Source organism: Meleagris gallopavo, chromosome 3 (assembly GCF_905368555.1).
Source record: "Meleagris gallopavo chromosome 3, MGAL_WU_HG_1.1, whole genome shotgun sequence".
NCBI lineage: Eukaryota > Metazoa > Chordata > Aves > Galliformes > Phasianidae > Meleagris > Meleagris gallopavo.
In genome coordinates this window covers 1,979,176-2,000,388 of record NC_139406.1, presented here as the reverse complement: position 1 = coordinate 2,000,388, position 21,213 = coordinate 1,979,176, and the positions used below count along the sequence as shown (strand labels likewise).

Below are 21,213 nucleotides of genomic sequence, written 5' to 3'. Positions count from 1 at the left end.
ACGTGAGGATAGAGGCTTTTGGCCTGCTTCGCTGCTGCGGGAGTGCCTTTCCTTCCTCTCTCTTCCTCTCCCTTTCCCTGTTCCTGCGTCTGTGTGTTTGGCTCCCCGGCTGCCTGTGCATGCACATCTTGTACATATATCTGAGCAGGGATCTTCTCTCGGCAGCACAGCTCTGCACAGGAAGAAGGGCTCAGCTGCAGCAGCAGCATCAACAGCAGCATCAGCACCAGCAGCGCCACCAGCTCCGTAATTCTCTCTCCTTTCCCTTCCTCTCCATCTCCCTTCCCCCCCCCCCCTTTCCCCCCCACCCCCCGCATCTTCCCGGAGCTATTCAGAAATTGCATTTTCTCTTCTACGATATTCGTGGCTTCCCTCTCCACCCCCCACCCCCTTCATCAGAGAAGGCACACATACACACACAAACACAGAGAAACAAGAGGAAGACAAGTACTGCGACCTTCTCCCTCTGCTGCAAACACTGAAAGCAAACAGAGACGGGATTTGGCTTCTACCCCAAGGTAAAGCCCTGCCTCTTTTACTTACTCGCCACCTCCTCTGAGAAAGAGAAGCAAAGAGAGGATCTAAAGTGGAGAAAAGCAGGTATTCTACGTCTGGCATTTGGAGCACAGGGAGCCAGGAAGTGAAAGATGGTTGTGGTTGCCCGCGCTGGCTGCAGGGCAGCTGTCTTCCTCTGGATTTTCAGCAGCTTCAGTTGCAGAGCCAGGACTTCTCTGCCTGCTCGTAAGTACTCTTCTCTAAGAAGCATTCAAAATTTCATCTCCTCAATAAGGCAGGGGGGAATTCTCACAGTTCTGGGAGGTTGTTTATTTTATCTCTGATTGTGAATCTTGTGTTTGATTTTCTGTGTATTTGCCTGTGTATGTGCAACACCATGGTTTGATACTGTTCTCAGTGGTCACATTAGACCTTCCTTTTAATGATTTTAATGGTAGCTTGTGTGGAATGTTGAAAGAGCTGCTCTGTGATACAGTCTTCATTCTGCAATGAAGTCAGAGGGGAAAAAGAATTGAATGTAATCTGTTCAAAGTTTGGGGCTGTTTTTGCTTGTTTGCTTTTGTTGTTGTTTGTTTTGTTTTGTTTGTTTATTTGTTTTCCCACCTTCTTCAGAAGGTATGTAATTTGCATTTGGAAGTAATTCATTTCCACAGTTTTGTGAGGGAAAAGAGGAGACGTGAGCAGTTTCCATAACTAGTGTTTTATTAAGGGCCAGTGAGAGAGGATTTATCTCATTTGAAGAGGAAAGAATGATGTTAAGTAGATGAGAAGGAGCTGAGCCTGGGCCACTTTTTTCGTGAATGCCGTTTTGCTTTCCATAATAATATGAGGAGAGATATTTTAGAGGAGAGAGAAACTGCCCTCCTAGGGAGGCAGAAGTAGAAGAAAAATGTTCTAATGTTTGCTGAAATGCTGAACTTTAGACTGGCAGGATGCAAAACATCTGAACAGGACCCAATTCTGCTATCGGTATGAAAAATATCAGTGGATTCTTTGATTTCAATGTGTATTAGATAAACCCTTTAACACTGCATTGATGTGTAGTTTCCAGCAAGATATTTGCAGGTAGATGTCAGTGTTTTTAGTTTATTTGTTTGTTTGTTTGTTTGTTTGTTTTTCTTCAAAACAGGTAAAACGTTCATCATTTGCCAAGTATTTTTGAGATACATACTGAAGTATTACATTTTTGTAGATTCATCAAAAACAGACAACACTCTTTACTTCCTTCACTGTTTATAGAGGAAAGAAATGTACTGAAATGTTACAGATGGATGTGTAGGGATTGTGTACGTGTGAATGTAGGCTGATTCTACTGTTCAATTAGGGAACTGCCTGAGAATGTAACGTATACTGCATAGGTATAAGGCATATACATCCCTTTGCAGGATCATTTAATTTATTTGTTTTCGAGGGGGGCGGATGGGAGAAATGTAATAATTAGTAGCACTGCTACTTTCTCAGTATGTTCTTATCTGTTATTGTCTGGTATATATTAAAAAAATAAAACACGGTTATTGCTCCAGAATTTCCTGTACTTAAGTAATTACTTACATTTTAACAGAAAATGTACAGCACTGCCTGCATTGTTTCTTGGTCTGAGATACTATGGGGATGTTCTTTTTTTTTTTTTTTTTCTTTTTTTTTTTTACCTTCACTTTGGGAAATATTTATTATCCCTAAGGTTTACTGCTTAGTCTTGATAGCTATCTAATTTTTCTTCTGTATATTATTTCTTCACAATGTGAAGAAGGTCTGCATAATGGGATTGCACACATACACACAAAAATATGATTTAACTTGTCAAAAATGGCCTGGTCACTGATTTTCTCCATACTGTTTTCCTATAACAGGATTTTGATATTACTTATTTTTGTGTCTATTTATATCATCCAGTAGCTAATTACTGTAGTTTAATTTGAAAATGACCTACAGGAGGTTATCTGATTATCCAACAAAAACATTAACATTTCAAAGAAAGTAGCTGAGAATTTAATATTAATAGCTACATTACTGAAACAAAAAAAAATCAATTAATAATATTTAATATATATATATATAATGCTAATTAAAATGTACATATATACATTTCCATGTTTAAGATATTTTTGGCAGATGTTCAGAGAGTCCTTCATATTAATTCATCTTCCAAAGCTCATACAATACCCTCCTTATGTAGTCTATAGCATTAATTTCTGACTCCTGAAAGAGAAATGGAACTAGATTTCTTTAATGGAAACACAAACATATCTTGAAGTAAATGTCAACCTCAACATTTCAGAAAAGAGAATGCAAATACTTGGAATTTTTTTTTTTTTTTTTAAAGATACAGCAATGCTAGGGTAGTGGTACTACAGTAGGAACTAATGTGCTATGTCACAGTGTTTTGGTGCACCACTTAACTGGTTATTCTGTTGCACACTTTGATACACAAACTGATTACTATACTGCATATTCTTCTGCTGTTTGTGACTTGCATGAAATTGATCATGAATTACTGCTTTCTTTTATTATTATTTTTTCCTTGCTTAAGCAATGCTCAAAGGTGTTTTTTTTTTTGTATTATATCTTCTGTTTGTTTGTTTATTCTTTTGTTTCCAGTTGATTTTGAACATCATATTGATAATTCTTCTGAAAGACTTAAAAATAGTGTATAATGTAACTGCCGTACAGCTTATTTCTTGTATTGCAATTTATTTTTTTGAGTTTGTAGTAATTTAGCAAAGGAAGTTCATTATTTACAGTGTATATGAGAACATATATAAGTTTCAAGGTATAAATGAAATACTAATCTCTAGATATGACTTATAGCTCGTGATTTTCTTACAGTCTATTTGTGCTGACAGAGAAAATGCTGGTTTTCAGAAAGAATAGAATTTGACATATGCATCTCAAATTTTTCTCGAATTTACAATGTCAGCAAGTCTATAACTGTTGTTAAAATGATGTCTCTGACTACTTTTCTCTCTTGGCTGAGAATGTGAAAATTTTGTAAGCTCTGCATATCATTTAGTTTTTTAAGACAAAGTGAATGTTGGAAGTCCATTTTTAAGTCCAATCGACATACATTACAATATCACACATACTTTATTTAAAGAATCTTACTTTAGATTTCATTGTTACGATTTTCATGCTTCAGCAATAATTTCTGCTTTTTTGTTCTTGCTTGTTTTTGGAATAAGCATAGAGGAATCTCATGACTTCTGAAACCAAGGATAATGAACAGCTCAACCAGGAGAGGTCATCACAAGATAAAAAGGAGTACTGAAAATAAATTTTGTAGACTTTTATATGGTTTAAACCAGAAAGGATAACAGTAAGGCAATGGGTAGACTGACTTCCACTTGTACCCTTCTATTCTTAAAGAACATGTCAAAGAGATTCAACACTGGATTCCCTCACTACCTATGAAAATATAAAAAAATATTTCTTTCACAGCTAAGTTTTTTGGTTGTTTCTTTTGTTTTGTTTTCCTTGTGTGTGTGTGTGTGTGTGTATGTGTGCGTGCGTCTGTTTATGTTCAATGTAGAACTAATCAACACAGAACAACTAAAACTTACGTACAGTTCTGATACTTCAGTGCATTTGCAGTAGGTCCCAAATCAGTATTGGAGTTCAACATCACCTAACAGTAATTGATGTAGAAATTGAATGATGGACAAGTATATTGAATCATTAAGATTCGTGGAAAAGCAAAAATATGCATATTTTAGCTTTGAATTCGTGTCACTCAGATTTTCCTTATTTAGTAATTGATTGGGTAATTAGGAGAAGTACTCATTGTGATGTGACGTCCCTTCTGGAAGACCAGTGTATAGCACTGGAACAGTGGTTTAGAAATCCTGAAATATTTAGAATTAGTTGCAGTTCATGATGTTCAAATGAATGGAGAAAGTGTGGGTAGGGGCCAAATATTTAGGTATAGTTTTTTTTTCTAGATAATTTTTAAGTCATTATGTGAAATAATGTGAAATCTAGTGAATTCCAGCTGAGTTTTTGTTATATCTGAATAAGACGTTTTACTTTAGGTCCTTTCCTGGGGATATTACATCAAGGATCCCACAGACTAGTTTCAAATGCACAAAAACATTTTTCTTTAGGTTAAAGGTTTAATCATCTTTTGTATCCCTGGGTCTTAAAATACAAATAAACTGAGCTTTCAACTGAGAGCTTAAGTTTATTCTAAGACCATACCGTTTCTTAACATTAATGATGTGCTCACTTTTAGAACATTTTAGTTACAAACTAGATTAAAATTTTCATGAGTTATTATTTCATAGTAGTGTTGATGTAATATATAATAAAGCAAACAATCAAAAGGGAAATGAGATTGTGTTTATTACTTATTAAGTGACGTGGAACTGAGTTACAGTGTTTAGGGTGACTTTTAAAATGAATATACTTTTACTAGAATTTTGTATGTAAATAAAATATTCATAAATATTCTGTTGTCATCTCCAAATCAGCGACAGCAGCTAGGACCAACACTGGGGTGAAAAGCCAAACTTTCAAAGAGTTCTCAGTTTACATCTGTGCAACACTGCACACAGCCTGATTGCACACATTCATCTATATACAGAAAGTCAGATTCAAAGTTTGATCCATCCTTTGAGCACTGAATCAATTATAAATGTCATTGAAGTAATGTATTAAAAGCTGTTCCTTGCTTGGGTTTTTTGGCTCTGCTTGTAGTCTTAATTTTTTTTTTTTTTTTTTTTTAACTCAGATGCATTAATATGGACCAGGATACAAAAAGTACTTTAGTAAGTGGTCTGGTCAGAAAGAAAGTTTGTAAGCGTAGTTAAAGACCAGGAACAGAAAACTTGTCTCTCTGAAAAATGGCTTTTTCTTATACAGGGAAATAAGAAATATTTTCTGATTCACCATCATATTTTTACAAAAGAAATTTTATCACATTTGAAAATTTTTACTTCATGCAGTTGTGATAATATATTCTTTACTTATTACACATTAATCAGATATTATAAGCTGTAGAACTACTTGGATAACTCACCTCACTATGGAGCTGTGATATGCCATAGATCTTCCTGTAAGAGTTCTTTAGTTATTGCAACTAGGATCTTTAAATGCTATAAAGCAGCAGATGTCATAGCCAATGTTGATTAATTATAACAATATTTAATGCCTTGTAAGAATCTTAACATAATTAAGAGCTATGCACAAACTATAGCTTTTTTCCTACTTTTTAATAAATATATATGCAGAAGTTGGTTCACCTCAGCAACTTGACCAACAGATAATGCAAAAGATAACTGGTTAAATCTTGAGGTATGTCACTGCCCATGCCTGTATTTCCTAAATGTTAAGCATGCTAAGTCTTATGAAAGTACACAGAGTTGCAAGTTTCTGCATGATTTCAGTCACTTCACATAGAGAATGATGGAGAAGAAACAACAGTCTCCTCCATCAGGTGAAACTCTCAGTAAATTTTTACTTTTGTAAATCTTCAAAATTTTAGAAAACTATAGCAATACTTGGAAAAAGGTAATTTGATCAGGACACGATTTCCAGAATTTATTCTTTCCATAATTTCATCTTTGGAACAAATAATGCAGTTTTTCATCTTCACTGTTTTCTCACTGAAGTAAACAGAAACTGTGCCACTGATTTTAAGAAATGAGTGGTTATGACTTCTGTCAATGAAAAGTTCACCATTCAGTCCATAATACATTAGAAATGTTTAAAAGATTTTTCTCTGAACCAGTATGGATTTTACTTTTATCACACTTACTTTGTTCAGCTACTTTTTGGCATTATGTCGGTAACTATTCTGAGGCCACCAGCTAATTACAGAACACGTTGATTCTCTAAACGTGATAGGAGTTGGAAATCCTAGTAATCAGTAAACGATACTTTTGAGTCATTTTCTCAAGATATGAATTTATCATAGATTGAAAGGTATTCTCAAGACCATGATTGATATTTAGAAAAATCTTGTGCACATTCATATTTTGACAGTTCTGCAATTTTACAGTTATCTTTACAAAGCTGAGGCCTTTTCAGCATGTTGCTGTTGTAGTAGCAAATAATCATATTTGTTCCATAAGCCCAAAGAATTGATAAGTCAGAGCAAAAAAGTATACTGACTTTGACTATTGTCTCCTTCTTCTCCAAAATTTGATTGATATTTGGGTTTACAATCCCCTATGAAGTTTGTTCATTCGGACATTTAACTTAGGTAATCATGCTAAGCTTGCTGAGGGACTGAAATACTTATTTAAATTTGATGTTAATATTCATCAGTATTTTGTGTTTGTGTGTGTGTTTAAAATAAATAAATAATAAAGTAAGATCCATTCAACATAGCTAGAATCTTCGTTACTTGCTTTGCATTTATATCACTAAAAGCTCAGGTTAGGTTAAAACTTAAAATAAATAAAAAAAAAAATAGCAGCTAAAATTACTTTCTAGATGCCATAGAGTGTCTATACATATTTAGCCAAATTATTTCCCATGCCACAAATAAATGTGGTATATTAGGATGAACATCTATTATTTGCTTATTTAGAATATTTGAACACTCATTTTAAAGGGGAAGTATTATTTTATTGTAGAAATATTATATCTGTCTAAATATAATATTAACATAACATTTTGTTTGATTTTGTAAAACTGCTATGTTACTGAATATTTTGTAATCTCTGCTCATGGATGTCAACTTGTATACATGTTACATTTTACCTGTCTATAAACATTTTTACTTCAAGTCTAAAGGTGTAGCAATGTCCTTTTTTTATCAATTAAATTATGATGAATCTTTGAATTGCCTTTGCTCAATAGTCTTATATACTTACACTGATATTTACCATGGTGACAATCAAACCCGGAATTTAGAGGGAAGAGATATAGCAGATGAGTAGCTGGACCTAAAATAAGTAGACTGTAAGGGTCCAAATACTAATTTACACCCCTCTAATCAAGGTTTCAAACACTAGACTCTGCCCTAATTGTCTCTGAGATATAATGAGGGCTTGTAAAAATTCTTTTCTTTTACCTGTATGCAGATAAAAGATCAAATATATTTAAAAAGATGAAGAAAAATGAAAATTAAGAAAAATCAATTATTAGAAAGCAGAATCAACAATTAATACTAATCATTTCTCTAAAAAATGACTGTTTTAAATCATGAAAAAGAGTAGTTGCATCTCAAACAGTGAAAGTAAAATAATTTCTTTACACTGATGGATAGAGTGAGAGGGAGTAGTCCTGCCAGACAACAGCAGTTACAGTGAATTAGAAGACAAATTTATTTCTTGAGAAATTGAGTCAGAAGCATATTCTGCAGGGTGCAGTCTCTGCTGGCTACATGCTTCCAGGGTTCAGAAAGGTGTACACTAATGCTTTCCTTCAGTTATACATCAAGAAATGTTATGCTACCCGACAATCTCAGTTGTATGATGAATGTCTTACCTGCTTCTTACTCAGTATGGCCAGGATGTTAGAAATGATAGGTGAGCTGCCTGTAAGCATGGGATGGTATCCAATTGAGTTTCAGTCTTCTTCTGAAAACAAATACCTCCACAAACTTTTGCTTGTGCTCTGTAATCTCTTTGCCATTGATCACATAACTCCTTTCTTATTTTGTTAATCATTTTATTCTCTGCCCTTGCTCTACCCTTCTCACCCGAAGAGAGTGACTCTATGTTCAGTAATATTTTTATTGATTCATCACCACATCAAGTAATTTGCTGAACTTGAAGCTAGGAGAGATTGTCTTCATTGATTCCTGATTAATTCATCCGTATTTGAAAGCTGGGTACACAAGTAATAATTCAATTGAAATTCCTTCACTGCTTAATTGCTCTGCCCTAAACCTAGCATGTTGAATCAGATAATCAGGCATTATGAGTGGCATTAAGATATCTTTTTTTTTTCTTCCCAAAAAACAGTTATTAGAATATCATTATAAGGAATACTTTTATTAATATTTATTCGTAATTATACAAACAAAAAGAATATACATCCTTTCAAACTTTCAGTCAGTGTTGTGTATTGTACATATGGGAAAGTCTGCTTCAAAAGAATGCCATGAGAGAATCATGATCCCAAACCTGCATACTCGTAGCTTAAAAGGACAATAAGAATAGCTGATCTCAGCTACAATTATGTGGGTTTTTTTGTTTCACCTGCTTTACATGTGAAACTTTTGCTCCATTTCATTCCAGCATTGAATCTCTCTGAAACTATTCTACCTTCATGATTATATTCATGACCTCACTGAAATATGTAACGTTTCCTTACACCAACTGACCTACATGCCAAAAGCTTGAGACACATGAAAACTTAAAGTCATCCTTAGCTTCAAAGAGTGTGTATTTTACTGCAGGTCAATAATAAAGATATTTAACAGTGAAGGGCTGAAAAATAGAATTCCAATGCTTCTCACTAGAAAACACTCATATCCTTTGCTGTAGTTTCTCTGAGATATTTTGCATGTCACATTCATAAGAATTAGCAATGTTTGTTAAAATTATGTACACTGCCATTCAAGCACCTTAAGAGTTAAAAATGCATACTCTTACAATACACGTGGGAATAGACACAGATGCTTATACATGTACATTTGATGTCTTCTAAATTTGTCATCAGAAAAAAAAAAAATCCCTTCAAAATATTAAAGTGATTCAAAAAGATCTTTTTTCTATAAATGTTGATTTCTACTAAACTATATTTATTTCCTTTGAATTCTTATTCAATGCCAGTTGATACAACCTATAATTACACAATTCATCTTCTTCATTATTGACAATACATGCTTTCTTTCAATCTTCTGAAACATCTTCACCTTTTCCAGGATGACTGAAAATCAGCAGTAGCAGTGCTCAGAAGCCTTCTCTGTTACAAGTTGTCCTGCTGGTTTAAAACTGTCTGTCCTTGTTAGCTGCTATTTAACATCTTCCTCAGTTGCTATTGGAATGGAAATCAATTTGTTGTCACTCTGTGATGTGGCTATGAAGTATTGTTTCTTTTCCTAACACTGTATGCTTTTGGTGTTTCCTACAACTAACAATTTAGCCACTTGAGTGTAGTCGTATTTTGGTAGGGATCCTTTTATTTCTTATTGCCTCTCTCACTTTTTATCATTTTTCTTTTTTTTTCTTTCAAAAAACTTGGTGGTTGTTTTCTTTTTTTGTTGTTGTTATTTTGTTTCTTTTCTCTATGATTATTGTTATGATTTCTGTTTATAGATAAATTAAGCCTGGTATCCTTTTGATTTTATTTGTCCTGTATTTCTTAGACTCTGATTTATAGAATCAAAACACAGAATGGTTGAGGTCAGAAATGAGCTCTGGAGGCCATTTGCTTCAACCTGTACTCAAGTAGGGCCACTTACAGCAGGTATCTCAGGTCCGTATCCAGAAAGCTTTTTAATTATCTCTGAACACAGAGACTTCACCACCTCCCTTGACAGCCTGTTCCAGTCACCTTCAGAATAAAAAAATGTTGCCTGACAGTCAGATAGCACCTCCTGTGTTTCATTTTGAGCCCATAGCCAGACAGGTTTCTGTGGGCCCATTTCTCTTGCCTGTTGAGTTCCTTCTGGATGGTGGCACAACCCCCTGAAATAACCCTCAACCACACCTGCTGTTTTGTGTCATCACCAAACTTGCTGAGAGTGCATTTTGCTCTATTATGCAGTCCATCAACAAAGATATCAAATAGGACTGGATCACACTCTTGGCCAGACTCTGTAGCCAGTTTTCAGTTCACTTGTTGGACTGACCATCCAGCCCATGGCTATTTATATGACAGACAATGAATGTTTACTGAAGTCTACATAGTCAATATGTTCTGTTCTTATCTACCAGGCCAGTCACTTCATCATTTAAGTTTGCCAAGTTGGTATGACGAGTCAGCCATGCTGACTACTTCTCATGACTTCCTTGTGCTCTGTACCTCGAAATGATTTACAACATTAGTTAGCATCTTTCCAGTGACTGAAGTGAGGCTGACCAGCCTGTAATTTCCTCAGTCTTCTTTCTTGCACTTCTCTGAAGATTGGAGTGGCTATTTCTTTTCCCCAGCCATCAGCCAGCTCCTCAAATCTCCAAGCATATATTTAACGATTTTCAAATTATTCTTAAAAAATCAGAAGTCTTAAATTCTGAAGAGGTCTAGCTAATACTCATTCTACTGGATTTATATCACTATCAAAGAAGAACCAAAATATATCATTAATATTTGAAACACATGCAGAAAATATATGTATTTGGAGAAAGATCTACAAGACTAACAAGAACCACACTCAAGGCCACAATCAGTAGGCCATATGTATTCAAATAAACATCTAAAAATGTGTTTAAATAAAACTGAATAATAAGTCCCTGAAGTCATCTAAATATTCCTGATTTTTTTATAATTATAGAGATTTTATTAAATTCTTTGTTGAAATGAGGCAACTATATACATAAACACATACTAGAATCAATATAATATAAGTGACTATTCAGATATTATAATTGAATAATAATATGAGTATAGAAGTGTCTGTTAGCTATATTGTTGATGATAATGACCCTATTTTATAATATAAATTTATCATTTGATTAAAATATATGTATATTATTATGTGATAAAATATTTTCAAATAATTGTTTGTGATAGAATAGGAATAGCTGCATCCAATTAAAAAAAATAAACTACTCTATTTGAAGTAAACTTTCTGAAATGAGATTTTTTTTTCCCATGTATATGCACATATAGACAATAACATTATCTGAGGGATCTGACATATTTTGTTGGTAGTATATAATGAAGTTGCCTTGAGGTTCCTTTTGAATAGAGGGCCGTATCTTAAAGGAATTCTGTCTAAGTTTAGCTAATTCTTGAGGCTGTCTGTGTGATTCCATCTGTGGCAGGGGAAATTGCTCAGGCAGGGACAAATTATTTAATAAGTTTCTTAAGATGTAATTAGGCAAAATGGAAATCAGAAAATGAATAAAAGCAATGTGACACATTTCTCACCTAGCAATGAATTTGGAATGTAGTTTGATATTTATTATATTTTTAAAGACTCTATGTTAACTGAATGAATAGAGTATATATTCTTTCCCTGTGTTACAAATGCAGATGTTCATGGGGGAATGCTGGTATCTTGCAAGTTCTTCCACTGAGTCTGGTCTCCTGGCTCATAATGCTACACTGCCAAACCTTCAGATCAAAGGTAATTCTGTCCATAGTGTACACTTGATAATGTTAAATTTAAGCACTTTTAAGAGTCAGTCTGGCATGTGGGAAACAAGGTCTTCTGTCTTGGAATCTACTTAGTATAAGACAAAGAAAATAAACCTAGAATATATTTTCTCTAAGCAAAACATATTTGGTGACTTTGGAGTTACAAAAAAGCTATGTGAAGATGCAGCATCCTGGCAATAGTTTTAGGAATGGTAGTGGTAAGATCTAAGGCAGTGTTCTTTCACAGTTGAAAGGCATAAGGTACCCTAAGCTCTTTCTAGACAATCTGAACTTTCAATATTTAACCATACCAATGCAATGAATGACATTGCTTGGGACTTTACAATAGGATATATTGCAAATATTTTGAAATATTTTAGTACCCCAAGTGTATCAGTCACCTTCTATTTTAGAATTGACTTTGATCACAATGTTACATTCTATTTATCTTGTGTAAATAAACAGATAACATAGTTTTGCTACTGACACTTAAGTTCTGTACATTTCATTCTGTTTATCTTCAGAAAACTTCGTTGTGCAGGCTGAGAGTTTCACATATATCTACCATATTTGACTGAAATTCAGATATGTAAATTATAGAAAATGATAAGAAGAGCATGAAGGCACTGGACTGTGGTCCCTTCATGAATAGAATTTTCATGAATAGACCTTTTCTTTTAGTAAATGGTAATCAAACTGGGATGGAAATGATGACAAGTTTTTGACATCAGTGCTAAGACTGTCATGAGTAGACTTGTATAGACAGTAAACTACAGTTCTTTTTAAAGTAGTATATTAAAAGCACAATGCATATTAGCAAAATATAAAGGCTTGCTTTTATTTCACAGTGGAATACATTGACAAAGCCTGCCACTGGCCACTTTAAAATACATCCAAACAAAACAGAGTCTTAAAATATATAACTCCTTTATTCTTCTCCTTTAAAAAACTGCATCAAAGGAAACTGATTCAGTAACTACCAACCAAATATTTGCTTTCTTGAGTGCCTCACGGAAACTGGCTTTCTTTTGCTGGCCTACTTTTTTGATCGAAAATATGATTACTTTTATCTAATAAAGTTAGAGGGTGTGGAAGGAAGATGTTAAATTATCAATTTAATCCGTGAATTCCATCATTTTCATTTTTAAGTGACACTGTTAAGCAGCAGATTTAATTAGGCAACCTGCTGCTCTCACTTCAGTAAAATAGAGAGTGGTTAACATGCCAAAAGTTGAGTATGAAGATCTTTTTTTATTATCACCCTTGGTAATTCACTCTATTGTTCTTTCTTTTGCATGTTTTCTTTTTTTCCCTCTATCTGAATTTGGACTTCAAGTGGGTCAGTGGCACTTGGAAAGGAAAATGACACCCTGTATTATTCTTACTGAAGAATGATCCCAGATATTTTTAAATACAATTTTATTCTGCAAAGAAATGTCTGTCTATTCCAGAAGCAGACCAGTGCTTATTCATTGTTGGTCAGAACAATGTTTTGGTATCACCTAGCTCCAGTCATATGAGCTATAGTTCATAGCTGTTCCACTCATAATCCACTTTGTATTGTAATGCAAAAGGGATTCAGGTTTTGCCGTCCTTATTCATATGTTATGTACTGTGACATTAGCTCCACTGCTCTCATGGGGTACTAGTCAGCAGAATTCATGATGGCAAGATCTACTAATACTTTCTACATACTGTCCTCAGCACTTATCTGAGAACATAGCCCACAACTCATTATCAATGATTAAAAAAAAAAAAAAACAAGAAAAAAATTGAAAAACAAAATCTTACATTTAGTTCTGTTGTATCAACCCGAATAAAAGTAAGAGTTCCTGTTTGCCTTAAATTATTTTTTATTGGAAAGGAGAAGAATCATAGAATCAAAATAGCTAGGGATGGCAGGGACCATAAAGATCGTCTAGTTTCAATTCCCATGCTGTGGATCAGGTTGCCAACCACTAGATCAGGCCCCTCAGAGCCCCATTCAGCTTGGCTTTGAATGCCTCCAGGAAAGACGCATCTGCAGTTTCTCTTGGTAACATCTTTCTGTGCCTCACCATAGAAAAGAATTTGTTCCTAACATCTAACCTAAATTTCTTTTTTCATTTTAATTTAAAGCCATTCGCCTTTGTCTTATTACTTATAAGACTGTTTACAAAGTCAGTCTCCCTCCTGCTTGTAAGCTTTCTTCAAGTACTGGAAGGCCTCAATTATGTCTGTTTGGAGCCACCTCTCTCCCAAGGTTAACAAGCCCAGTACCCTCAAACTTTCTTCATAGGAGAAGTGCTCTGGTCCTGTGATCATCTTCATGGCCCTTCTCTGAATGTGCTCCAACAACTCCATGTCATTCCTGTGCTGGGGCTCCAAGGCCTGGACACAGTATTCCAGATGAGGCCTCCTAAGGGCAATGTAGAGGGGGACAATCACCTCCTTCTCCCTACTGGTCAATTCTCTTTTGATGCAGCCCAGGATACCATTGGTCTTCCAGGCTGCAAGTGCAACACTATTGATTCATGCCCCGCTTTTCGCAAACCAGGACTTCGGAGTTCTTTTGCACAGGGCTGCTCTCAATGACTTCTTCTCCCAGTCTGTACACATACCTAGGATAAGTACAGAGAGATATAGGGAAATGCCAAGTGTGCAGTGTTGTGATAATCTGATGCAAGCTGGGCAGTTCTCCAAGCTAACAAGAACTCCAGGGAGACTTTTCCTCTCAGATTCCTGAATTATCTATTCCAAAGCAAGCTCTTGAAGTTAAATGGAGGCATGTGCTCCTGTAATTTAGGTAATACTTTTAAGATGCTACAGAGTTTTCCTATAGCCCATTATCAAGCCACAATCTTCAAAGGAGTGAATTGGAGCAGTATTTGTTGAGCACCTTGAATTTCACATTCACAAAAGTTTGGGTTGTGCAAAATAAATTAGCTACAGAATGAATGTTAAGATCATAGAAACAACTGAACAAAGTTGAAATTTGTTTCATTTACATATGACTTTGAATGGAAAAAGAAGTAGGAATATCTTTTTTTTTGTTTTCATAATGGAACTCTTGTATATTTTGCTAAACAAGAAAAAAAGGTCTTTGATTTAAAACATTTTATATTTATTTTATATTTATTTTATAGGATTTCTGAATAAATATTTGAAATCCAAAATGAAAAAAAAAAATTCCAACTCAATTTTGTCCTTATTTTGGATATGTTTTTCTGTTTTGTTTGTTGTTGTTGTTGTTGTTGTTTTAACTGGAATATATCTCTTTCTTCCTAAATAAATAAAACCAGAACTTCCAGAATCTCCATTCCTGTATTGTTCTGACAGCAATTTTGCCTTTTCCCTTTTATATTCCCTATTACACAAAGTTATTCTATTTTCAAAATCTTATATTCTTGGAGGTGAACTGAACAGTCTTTTTGCATGTTGCCCTCTCGTATCTGAAGAGTGAATTTTCCTGCTCTTCTCCAGCATGACAGATGTGGAGCTTTTCCTTCAGTTTTGCTTTCTTGCCTGTTTGTCAATGGGTCATTGAATAAACAGAAACTGAAACAACATCAAACAGATAAAAGAATCAAAGCTGTGCTCAGAAAAAATCAATTATCTATAGAATAAAAGTCTACTCACTGAAGCTGAGAAATAAGTAAAAATAAAATCTTATTTTCATTATATATCCTTTATATCCTTAAGAAAGCTTCTTTTTTGAACATTAAATTGCTCTTTTAATAATTTCTGAATTATAAAAGATTCCCCCCCCCAACGCTGCATCCTCTCCTCTGCTTACTGCAGAGGTTACTCTGGCTCCCTGCTGTCAATGTAAGTCAGTATAGACAGTATGGCAGATCACTCAGAGCAGTGCACAAGTTACACAGACTAAGAATTATCAAAATACCTGTGCTGGTGCTTATTTCTGCAAGAGATGAAGAAAATTTATGATTGGTACACAGATGCAATTAAGCGTGTTGACACACACAAAATTTTGGAGCCAGACAGAATATGGCAAAAGGTGTTTGGATAACATCTTTCATACTACAGAAAAGTAACAGAACCCTGATTTCCCTGAGTCCTCCATTTTTATTATTATCTTAATGATATCGTGGAGCTTACAGCCATTTCTCTTCGGCAACTTCCTGTTTCTACTGACTCCAAAACGTACCTGTTACTGCCGTGAAGAGTTCCAAGAAAGGTTTTTTATGGACTTACAGAAGATATTATTTGCTTATATCTGCATGAATCACATCTTTTTTGACCTTATGTCTTCTTTCAGTACAAAATTGATGAACTTTATTAATGTTGCTCTTCCATTGAATAAGCTGTTAGTTTTAAATGGGTACTGCTGATTAATAATATTGTATATGGTTCTTTCTAATTGAAATAGCACATGTTTTTCTTGTCATCAAATTTTAATTGATAAGTCTATCAATTATATAAGTAGGATACTAGTACAAAGAAATAGAGAAAAACTGATAAGAAATGAAACAGTTCAAGTGGTAGGAAGTGTTAAAGGTAGATATTAATTTTCTTCCTCTGATAATTAGGTGAAATTTGATTAATGTTTCTCTGAATGTAATAAATTAAGCATGCTAATTTTCCTTTTTATTTGAAGTTATTTTCTAGTGTTGTCATGGAGTTATCTCTAGATCTATCTGTGTATGTGACAGGGGAACAGCAAGGCCACAGGCCCACTGGCACAAAAAAAGGGGAAGGGGGTGGTGGTGTATGGGCCAGTTCAGCCTGGTTCTGTGAATAATGGGGCAGGAGGACCCATGGATCCATACCCCAGGAAAAGGGAATGGGAAAAAGGGGGAAGGGTAGGGAGATTGGAGATGGGCCTAAAAACACAACAGCAGCAAGGCTCTGAGGAGGAAAATTAATTTACTAAATATGACATCGGAATGCAAGATAACTGTCTCACTCCAATTTATAGGAGGGAGAGAAGCTTCTTTGATATATGCATACCCAATGCAAGATTAAGAAACAAAATTCAAATGTTGGTCTGACCAGTTTATTACAAATCTTAATCAGGGAGATGGGCAAGGGGAGGCTGGCGGCTATTAAGAATTAGGGTGATGGGAAAGGGAAAGATAGGAAATAAAAAGCAAGGAGTTGTTGTGGAGAGCAAGAGGGAGATAGTCGCCACCACAGGTCGAACGTGGTTCATCTTCAGTAATGATGGGTCATTGGGGGCTGTTGTTCAGTTCACGATGGTGACTACGGTTACACTTTCCAATGGCAGTACAAACGTAGTTATAAGTGGTTTAGTCAGCTCCTTTTGGAGTGACAGCTTCTGGCTTTTGGATCTCAGCAGGAAGTCCTTTTGTTCCCATCTTCTGGGCCTTGCCAGCAGATAAGAGGGAACATGGGGGCATCAACTTGTATCTTGCCTTCACAGAATACAATGGTATCATCCCCCAATCTCTCATAGCAAGCTGTAGTTATTTGGTCACAGGCCAGATCTTCCACCAGTAAATAGTCCTGAGAACTCTCTTCCAGGGGCAAACAGCTCCAAAGAAATGCTTTCAAATGTAAAATTGTTCACACAATGATGTTGATTGCCACATGGCAACGCCCACCTCTCATCCCCTAAATAAGTCAGAGTCTTAGTGCAAGAAATGGCTCAGAAAGCAAGCTTTGAGCCAAAAAACAAAGGATTCATACAATAACACCATATAATACAATATAGTTGGAATCGAGGCTAATAAATCAAATAAAAATAAGAGTGTCTGAAACCAAAGGCCTTACCCTAAACTGAAATGGCTGGGGAACACCGACACTGCTGGGCAGTGAGAAAGGACTTGCAAGTTTTATCTTTCCCTCTGAATGCAAAGTCCTTTGGGGTATATAGTTCTCCTCTTCTGAGAGAAAAAAAAATGGCACTCCATGGAACTGGAGCATTAACTCTTTAATTCCCAGTGCTCTATATGATGTTATGTTGTGGAATACTGATAACAAAAATCATAAAACCATGGCAAGTGTTTTTGTAAATTCCTAGAAATCATTAGTGCACTGTACTGTCAATTAAAGAATAAGCTTTTGTTGTAGCTTTGTTAACCTATTTGCTCCCCTCCCTTTTGTTTTCTCCTTTTCCTCTGTGCAAGTGCCGTCTGTTTCATATCAACCATTTATGTAGTTCTCACTGCCATGTAAACAGATAGGAATTGGAGGCTGACCTACTGGAAAGCAGCTCTGCAGGGAAGTACCTGGGAGTCCTGGTGGACAACAGGCTGACCACGAGCCAGCAGTGTACTCATGTGGACAAGAAGTTATCCTAGGCTGTATTACGGAGTGTACAACCAGCAAGACAAGGGAGATGATCCTCCCCCCCCACTTAACCCCGCTGAGGCCACATCTGGAGTACTATGTGCAGTTCTGGGCTCCCCAGTACAAAAAAATTATGAAGCTCCTAAGCAATCCCACTGGAAGGCTACAAAGATGATTAAGAGGCTGAAGCGTCTCTCCAGTGAGGAAAGACTGAGAGAGTTGGGCCAGTTTAGCCTGGAGATGAGAAGACTGAGAGGGGATCTAATTAATGTGTACAAATATAGTAAAAGAGGGTATCAACAGGGTGAGGGCAGGCTGTCTTGTGTGATGGTTGGCAAGAAGACAATAGGTAACAGCCTCAAACTGAAACACAGTAAGTTCTATCTGCATATGAGGAAAAACTTCACTGTGAGGATGGCTGAGGACTGGAGCAGAGTGCCCAGAGAGCCTGTGGTGTCTCCTTCAATGGAGATATTCAAAACCTGCCTGGATGCAATCCTGGGCAATGTGTTCTAGGTGATCCTGCTTGAAGATCAGACTAGGTGATCTCAAGTGATTCCTTCCAATCTAAACCATCCAATGATTCCGTGATTGTGAGAAAAGCTGTGAACTTTAAAATGTGACTAATAGATAGTATCCTGATTCTCCTCTTCCTTTTTCTTCTTTGCTCCCCATTCTACCACTAAATCATGGAACATTTTCCCCCTTCCTCTTTTAATCTGCTTGCTGTTAATGTTAACCCACCAACTAACTTCCTTTACTTCTGGTTCAAAAGGAAGGTTAGACAGCAGCTGAAAACATGTCCTTGAGTAGGATAGAGAATTATGGTTGTTTTCAAGGTTTAAGAAAGTAATATCTTTTCCAACTAGTTCTGGCCTGGTTACTTCTATTGCTTCAAACCTAAAAGGAAGATTAAGTTGGACTTTAGGGATGATGGTCATATTCAATTTTTAAACATAATTGTCATATCACTCAAGTCCCACAGAAATGGACTTTCCAGTCTTTACTCTTTTCTTTCTCTCTGCTTCTAAAGTGCGTTTACTTCAGAATTCTGTTAGTCATAGAGAATGATTATAACTTGAATTGAAAAATCACTCTTTTTTTTGTTGCAAAACATTTACCTTTCATGAAATACCAGCATTATTTCTATAGTAGACCATGATCGGTGCTGGGAGTTGATTTGATATTTCTTCCCAGTAGGGAAGGACATTCCTTCCGGTTTTTTATTAAATCTGGAATGTGGCAGCTCAAATGATGCAGTTTCCATCACATTGTGATGCCATGTGTGAATATCATGAGTATTTTCGTAAAGGACACAGAAATGAGGATGATCTCACAAAGCAAATTCTGCCGTAGTATCAGACATTCTTTCTGATGAAAACCCTGAAATATTATATTGGCCATTTATATGAATTGTATAAGTTACATTGATCTTGCAGACAAGAAATTATTTTTCAGAAAGTAAGTTAATTTGGCATTTCTTTAACTTTCTGTCTCTTGAACGTAAGTTGATATTAAAAGAACGAAAAATCTTTTATTCATTCATCCATCCACTTGTTCATTCAAGACTATATTTTGCTCTTAGAAAAGGCAGCAATTGTGTCTATCTTGAAGAATATTGTCAAATGAAAGACTGAAAACTTTATGCACAACAGTGATTAGAGAGCCCTTTTGCTAGATTTTTCAAGGGTGTAGATCTTAGATGTTAACTTAAAAATATAGTAGATGATTCACTATACTATCTACCTCATTATTTGTAATTCTGTCTTCTAAATCAAGATCTAACCTAAACTCTCTGTGAAGACAAAATTTCAAAATTTCAGACCAAGGGAGGGCCCCAGTGTAATCAACTTGCCATCGCTGGAGAGGATTGTGTCCTCTAGCAAGGTGGGCTGTTGTTACAGGCAACTATCTCAGCCTCATCTTAGAGCAAGTGTCACAGTCTTGGCATGCCTGGACGATGTCAGGTAGCTGTATGGGCAGTCCCCACACTTTAGCAGCTGCCCACATTGTCTTTTGCCCTGCATGCCACAGTTTCTGGTGTAACCAGCGGGCAATGTGCTCAGATGGTGAATTCTCAATCCATCAAACTCAGGCCAGTGTGTCGGCTTTGTCATTTCCTGGTGACTGCAAGGGCTGGTGACCAGAGACATGGTAGACACGTGCAGTCCTGTGTTTGACTGCACTCCATATGTCTAACCGCATGTCTCTGCCCTAGATTGGTCAGGTGTGAATAGTCCATTCCTGGGTGGCTCACTGTGCAATCCAAAGAGCGAGCCCCTGGTACACAACCCAACTATCTGTGTAGATGTTCAGGATGTCACTGTGTTCATTGATTATAACCATCCATACAGGTCACAGTTCTGCCCATTGGCTACTCTGACCCTCTCCCTCATCAAATCAGATTTTATCGGTGGAAGGATGGCATGCTATCGCTCTCCACTTGCTTGGATTGCCCTTTCTGAACCCATCTGTGTACCAGGCATCTTCAGGGATAGGATATTTTTCCTCCTGAACAGGACTCTTCCCTGGTGAAGAGACCAATGTTCCTTTTGGTGCATCACTGTGATATGTCACTGGGCCTAAAATCTTCTGGAGTTCTACTTTCAGCAGTGATGAAGACAGACTACTCCTGTGGCTGAGATAATGAGATAAGCGACCCATCATGCCACTGTTTGTGCTTGGGCCACCCCATCTTGGGAAGGTGGGTCAGATCTTTCACCCACCCCTGAATTGGCAGAGTGGTCTTCGCTAAGATTTCAACCATTTGAATTATCATCTCTACTGCCTATAATGCAGAGTAGGCAGCCAATAACTGTTTTTCAATCATACTATATATTTCTTCTGCTCCGTGCCAACACTAAGACCAGAATCCAATGGAGATCCAAACAGATATCTGGCGTTGTCACAGGCCCCAACCAAAGCCATCCTGAGTGACATGAATGTCCAATTTGGCAGGGAGGGTAGGATTGAATATATTCAATGCCTGGGCTTGTTTGACTGCCAGTTTCGCCTGTTGGAAAGCATCCTGTTCCATTCTCCCCCAGTTCCATAGCTGTCCCTTTTTTGTGAAGCTGTACAATGGCCTCAGCAGCTGCGCTAGGTGAGGTGTAAAGGAGCACGAGTACTCCAAAATACCTAGAAACTCCTGCAGCTGCTTTGGTGTTGTAGGGAATGCCTGAACCTTATCTATTACAGCATTGGGTAGTACTTTGGTCTTTCCTAACCAAACAACCCCAAGAACTTTACAGA

The 21,213-nt window shown here is 36.3% G+C and overlaps 1 protein-coding gene across 1 annotated transcript in view; it reads left to right on the top strand.

Moving 5' to 3' along the window:
• Positions 1-354: 354 nt before the first annotated feature.
• CNTNAP2 (contactin associated protein 2) overlaps positions 355-21,213 on the top strand; it is a 791,915-nt gene continuing 771,056 nt past the window's right edge. The window contains exon 1 of the mRNA XM_010708239.3: positions 355-741. Within this exon, the coding sequence (XP_010706541.1) occupies positions 648-741 (94 nt within the window). The 5' untranslated portion in view covers positions 355-647. The remainder of the gene's footprint in view (positions 742-21,213) is intronic.